Here is a 6,155-nt window from a genome sequence, read left to right as displayed (position 1 = left end):
TTATGCAAATATTTAAAAGAAATTTGAAGTTCAATGCATAATTGATAAACAGTGCATGGTAAAAATTTAAAAGCAGCACAAGTCGTACAACTTTTTATTTCCTCGGTATTTTTAAGAATCAACCATACCTTTAATGTACCATCAACTGTAACGACTATCACTGCATCTGTAATGAGAGTAAGAGAGAGGAGAGAAAAGTGTTAAAAGTGTAAAAACAAACCCAATTTATGGCCTATTAATATTAAATTAGTGTCATGTCTTCAGAAGAATTACTGTACGTGTTATCATTTTGAAAAATGTGATGTAGTATTAACACAACATACAAAACTACATATTACATGTATATATTTGTCTTGTTGTAGCCATTGACAAAAGGTCTCAGAAAAGCTCATAAACATAATTGTAGACTGATCAAAATTACATGAATGCATCAGAAAATAGGCAAAAAATATTAAAAGTACTAATTATTAAATTGGGTACCTCTAACCACAAAATAGAGGCCCAACATGTATCTGTCAGCAGTTAATCAACAGAACAGGTGACTGTATAAAACGTGCATTGTTTCACAAGTATACACTGCAAACAATGTTGACTACACATTTAATCACAACAAATATTACATACATGTACATGTGTATGGCAAATTAATTACAATAATTGCAAATAACAATTTCTCTTTTTTGTTATAAAAAATAATAATAGATTGCACACACTTTTAGGAAAACCTCAGACATTGAGTTGAGGTTGCACAAGTTAACATTACAGTCATTTAGTTTATCATTACTAGCTTTCAAATAAGAATAAGACATGAACAAAAAAACACAAAAAGACAGAAATAAAACAGAGAGCAGTTATGAAGGTGAGAGATAAGGGCCCTGCGTAGACTATATCATGCAAAATAAAGGGCAACTATTGCTATAATACTTTGCAGTTTCATGAGATGGCAAAGTATAGTTTACCTAGATAAAACAAGTGCCACAAAATGGGTGGTGCCAATCATTAATAGAACTTTTACTCTGTAAGGTTAAACTTTAAACGTAACAATTTTCCCAAACACACACACTCTCTTTTGCCCTGATATTATTTTGAGCTATTGGTACTAGCTGCATACCTCATTCTACACAGCTCGAGACATACACTTACTGCTAGCATAAAAGAACTTACTATTATGTGTAGCTGTTTCTCTTACAGCTCTAGTAACAATAGATACACTTACTGCTAGCGTAAAGAACTTACTATTACGTGTAGCTGTTCCTCTTCTTACAGCTCTAGTATCACCATCAGTTGCTTCTCCTAGTAACAATAGATACACTTACTGCTAGCATAAAAGAACTCACTATTACGTGTAGCCGTTCCTCTTCCTACAGGTCTAGTCTCACCATCAGTTGCTTCTCCTAGTAAAAATAGATACACTTGTAGTGAACTTATGACATCACATCTCATGCATATTCATGATATCTCTTAATATATATTGCATGTTGTGTTTTATAATTGATCAGTGTTTGGGTGTCAAGTCAATTCGAGGTAAATGTGAGTGCTCTATGGCAAGCAGCATATCTGCTTCCTTATCACTAGCTGCAACACACAAATACTCACACGCTAAATTACTTGGCATTGCTATTAATTTTTTTATTCCCGAAACAATAATTATTTATAATTTATGAAGACAACATATGAACAAGATAATTTTGGTAAAAAACTTTAATTAACCATTGGCAATAGTTAGCCAACTACACTTACAGTCTGGTCATAAGTGACTTGCTTTTCAGTGATATACCTCACGTTTTTTATAAGACTAAACAGTACGTGCATGATCTGGGCAAAACTAAATGTGAGAGAAAACAGTTAAGTAACCTAGATGGCCTGGTATTAACATTACTGCATACTTAAGTCCTGTAGATATTGTATGCCTTTCTCTTATTTTGCTTAGCTTCAGCAAATGCTCCAATGTGAGTCTATGAGTTGGCAAGAAGATGATGACTAGAGAAGAGAGGGAGGGAGGTAGAGAAAGAGGGATGGAGAGAGAGGGAAAGAGAGGGGGAAGGGAAGGAGGAGGCAAAACAAGGAGGAAAGGATAAGATAAGATGTACATGTACATGTATCTTATCATTACTAACATTGTGGCTACAGTAATTGATTGGCTTCCATGAAACCTAATGAACAGATAAAAGAACAAACATAGCCAGCTTTAATTCTCTTGATTTGTATATGCTAGCTCACTTGTTTTGTAATCAAGAGCACTTTCCAGATATGCCTGACTTTCTTCATAATGACCAGCATTACTCAGTAGTAAACCAATGTAAAACTACTCAATGTAATTAAAATAAATAATAACAGTTATGATACAAAATTTACAATACTTTTAAACAATACATGTACATGTGTATGATGAAACGAGAACATTGATAAAACAATACTTACATCAACATTAGACATTTCAGGATGATCCTCACCATGTGTTAACATTATTAGATACCTAACTCTATACAGTAATCTCAACGCCACAACATTCCTCTCAGCCCCACAGCAATACTAAACCAAATGGAACTATATAAAGAAAAAAATCAGTGGTAGGCTTAGTCTTTGAAATTATCATGATCATGGTTTCCCACAGGATTTCGACATAATGCTCTCAGTGAATTTTTAAAGTTGTTCCAAATATTGATAAAATATTTCACAATGTATTTTCCCAAAATTTAATCAAACATTGCAAAGATAAAATTTTTATTAAACTTTGTCATACATATAGAAGTTCTAATACTGTGTAAAAATTTTAAGCAGATTTTAATCAAAATTGGGATTTTTATAATATTTAAAACTTGCTTTAAAATTGGACCAAAGACATGGTACATGGTATTTGGCCAAAATTTGCCAAAAACAACTTAGGAGAAAATTCTGTGTTTATAATTTTCTGATAACATATCCATATGTTGTACAGAAAGTTGAAGCTCATTCTGATCAAAATCAGATTTTCATTAATTTTTAAATTTTGCTAGAAAAGGGGCTAATACCAAAGAATTGGTTCTTGACCAAATTTTGCCAAAAATTGCTGAAAGAGACATGTTTCTGATACATATACATTTCCTAATGATGTTTCAAAGTTTGAGCTCATTCTGAACAAATTTGGATTTTTTATGAATTTCAAAGGCTTGTCAGCTCATAAAGCATGCCTTTTAGCTCACTTAGCATGCTTTGTGGGGAACTAATATTGCGATAAATTTATAATAAATATTGTGTGTGTGGCCAGTTATTAATAACTAACATAGGCTGATATAGAGCTGGAGTGGTCCACTCCTAGCAGTCTCTCATACATAATGACAGTTTTGTGCTGATATGATATTGCCTGAAGATGAAAAAAGAGAGAGATAAAATGAAGCAAGTCAATTTAAAATTAAATTTCAATTGAGTAAATAATTAATTGCTACCTTGTAAAGAAATTAAAATATAAAGTTTTGAAGCGTTTTGAACTAAAGTCTGATGAGTTTCATTTGACTTAGTGATTTTTAACGATCTGGGGGTGTGTCCCCTGGTCGTTCCTACATGTATCATTGATTTCACCCACATGCGATGCTTGTATATTTGTATGTCCACACTTACATTTCTTCCATACATGTTGTATTGGAGAAATAAGAAAATTCATAAGCCTTAGCAAACACCCTCTCACGCTCCTTTAAGTAGTCAGAGCAAACAAAATGGTGGCTTACACATAGGACAAAGTTATAAGTTTTTAAGCAAAAGAACATATGTACAGTCTCAAGACCTTTCTTGAAGGATTATAAGGTAGAGAAAACCTCTTTAAGTTTTAATAAGAACCCAGCTGTACATGCAAGGTGGTGAAATCAATTATAGTAATACTGTTACACTGTTACGCTTGTTTGTAATAACTTTTGATAATCCAGGAATTTAGAAATTTTGTTTGTGCCATTAGAATTGCTAAGTCCTTCCCGTCCTTAGAAAAGAAGAACGAATCAAAATGACAAGGCCTTAAAGGCCTTTTTTGGATGTCCCTCTATAAACTCAATGACATACCTTGTCCAAAATTACGCAGCTAGAACAGCCAAATCAAATTCAGCTTCTATTATTATTTGATAACAACCAGGGATCAGGTGAAAGTGAATAGACTTTACAACATGCATAACATCTTAACTTGGTATCAGTCATTTAAACTAAACTACATGTACAACCAGTCGATACATTAACATGTACATGGCATGCACATACATGTAGTTACATGCACCACTTACTAGTTTACTGTCTCCTAAAGCATGATGAATTCGTGCAATAACTCTATGTGTAATAATACAATGGAATATATAAGTACTTAAATGACACCACTCACTTATAACAGTTTGCTATGTTGACATGTAGTGGCCCAAAAACTTGAGCAAACAATTGCACAGCTTCAGATAGATAGTCAAGAGCAACTTCAATATTACCAGACTGCAACTGACCTGAGCCAACTCATACAAACCAAAGGCTTCAAGAGGCTGGGGGGATTGAGGGAAAGAAAATTTAAGATAAAAGAAAATTAGAAATACAACAAAATTGTTGAAGATTGAAGTACACATACATGTAAAAGACAATATACCGTCGATCTGAAAATTTTTTACTGTGATTTTAATTTCACTGGATTAGAATTCCAAAAAAAATTAGATCACCTACATAATTATATGCCACATTAAATAATACATGACACAGTCTTTTTGGTAAATTAATTAACAGCATCATTTAAAAACACAAAAGTTTCTACCACATAAATTTCCTAAACTACGGTATATATTGTAAACTACGGTATATATTGTGTGGCAAAAGTGACAGTACAAAGCAGTAATAAATGAAGTTTTGTCTCACTTTAAAATCAGTGTGCTTAACAACAGGTAAAATATAGGCAAGATCACCTTCATTGAATGGAGCAGTCAAGCAAAATTTGTAATCCTTCAATGTAATCTGTACTCCTGATAAGTGGTGCGGTCAATGAATATTATTGAGGTATGATGCCATCTAACCTGTTTTGTTACAGAATTCCCTGAGAAGAGAGACTTTGCTAACACCACAAGTAGTACACATGTGAGTTACAGAATTACTAGAGAAAGAGATAGACATTTAAGTACATGTACATCATTAAATATTGTTTATTCCGTTATTATTAGCTTACTATTCCAATGTGTACAGGAAATGCTGAAGTACATCTTCCACTAACAGTTTCCATAACTTTCCTTGACAAAAGTCTAAACAAAATATATCATCAACGTACTGTACATGTACAAGTTGCATATTATCAATTGCAGCTATTGTACAAAGTAAAAGGTAAAGTAAACATACACTGCATATGGCCTTTGATCATGATAAATGCACTGCAATGGCTCCATACATTAATAGTAACATAATACAGTCATTACATGTTCATATACATGTAGAGTGAATGCACATTATGCTCTGTATGTCACACATGCTGTAAAAGATATACATCTTGCACAATACCTTTTCCAGCAGATGTAGTTTTAGTGACTGGACCACTAGCACCACCACCACCACTTCCTCCTCCCTTCTTCTTTTTGGACTTCTTTTTTGTGGCAGCAACCTGAGAGGGAGACAGAGAGAAAGGACCAATGATACAACAGGAGAGTAGGAGACAATAGTACTGTACAGTACTTACTTCATCAGAAACAATCTCTTCAGTATCAGTCTAAAAAATTAAAAAGAGCAAAGTCAAATAATGACAAAATTAAAGTTACATGTACATTATGTACAAATGTATTGTTAGTGTACTATTATCACTGCATATCTTACTAGTAAACAGTTGAGGAAATAAGCCACATTGGCTGACACACGGTTCAATGGAGTCGTTAATAAAAGCTTCCTGAATCTCTTCTTAGTATCATCTTAGGAACACAGATCCTCTACGAGATAAAATACATGTACATGCATATGCAAACATACAAGTATAGTGTCATTAATATGTAAAATGATGGCAGATCTGTGTGGAGAAATTGCTGATACAGTACGTCCTCGATTATCAGTACCTCTTTTATCCAAACCCTTGTTTATCCAAACGCATGGCTGCCTCTAATGCCCATGCTCAGACTAGTTAATTTATTAATAACCAGTTAAAATGGCTGCTGCAGCAAGAAGCTTACGGAGCTTAACAAAAGAAA

The 6,155-nt window shown here is 33.4% G+C and overlaps 1 protein-coding gene and 3 long non-coding RNA genes across 4 annotated transcripts; all 4 read right to left on the bottom strand.

The window, feature by feature from the left end:
* Positions 1-1,202: 1,202 nt before the first annotated feature.
* LOC109585076 (uncharacterized) lies at positions 1,203-1,780 on the bottom strand. Its single transcript, XR_002186310.1, has 3 exons — positions 1,741-1,780; positions 1,338-1,394; positions 1,203-1,293 (listed from the first exon to the last, which is right to left on the bottom strand). It is a non-coding gene; the product is annotated as an uncharacterized LOC109585076 (long non-coding RNA).
* Positions 1,781-3,250: 1,470 nt separating this feature from the next.
* On the bottom strand, positions 3,251-4,904 carry LOC109585073 (clustered mitochondria protein homolog). Its single transcript, XM_020001021.1, has 4 exons — positions 4,899-4,904; positions 4,340-4,446; positions 4,245-4,287; positions 3,251-3,343 (listed from the first exon to the last, which is right to left on the bottom strand). The coding sequence occupies exons 1-4, from the start codon at positions 4,902-4,904 to the stop codon at positions 3,251-3,253; spliced, it is 249 nt and encodes an 82-aa protein (XP_019856580.1).
* Positions 4,905-4,923: 19 nt separating this feature from the next.
* On the bottom strand, positions 4,924-5,215 carry LOC109585077 (uncharacterized). The gene is made up of 3 exons (XR_002186311.1): positions 5,156-5,215; positions 5,007-5,083; positions 4,924-4,955 (listed from the first exon to the last, which is right to left on the bottom strand). It is a non-coding gene; the product is annotated as an uncharacterized LOC109585077 (long non-coding RNA).
* A 328-nt stretch (positions 5,216-5,543) lies between these two features.
* On the bottom strand, positions 5,544-5,878 carry LOC109585075 (uncharacterized). Its single transcript, XR_002186309.1, has 3 exons — positions 5,791-5,878; positions 5,657-5,686; positions 5,544-5,581 (listed from the first exon to the last, which is right to left on the bottom strand). It is a non-coding gene; the product is annotated as an uncharacterized LOC109585075 (long non-coding RNA).
* Between the last annotated feature and the right edge of the window lie 277 nt (positions 5,879-6,155).

The sequence above is a fragment of the Amphimedon queenslandica genome, unplaced genomic scaffold, assembly GCF_000090795.2.
Source record: "Amphimedon queenslandica unplaced genomic scaffold, v1.1 AMPQUscaffold_13122, whole genome shotgun sequence".
Lineage (NCBI taxonomy): Eukaryota > Metazoa > Porifera > Demospongiae > Haplosclerida > Niphatidae > Amphimedon > Amphimedon queenslandica.
This window is presented reverse-complemented; position numbering and strand designations above follow the sequence as displayed.

Excerpts from the sequence above, each read along its gene's own strand:
- LOC109585073 (XM_020001021.1), bottom strand. Across the intron at positions 4,288-4,339 it reads AACATAGCAAACTGTTATAA|AGTTATTGCACGAATTCATC; the intron begins GTGAGTGGTGTC and ends TATTACACATAG. Across the intron at positions 3,344-4,244 it reads CTTTAGGAGACAGTAAACTA|GCAATATCATATCAGCACAA; the intron begins GTAAGTGGTGCA and ends TTTCATCTTCAG.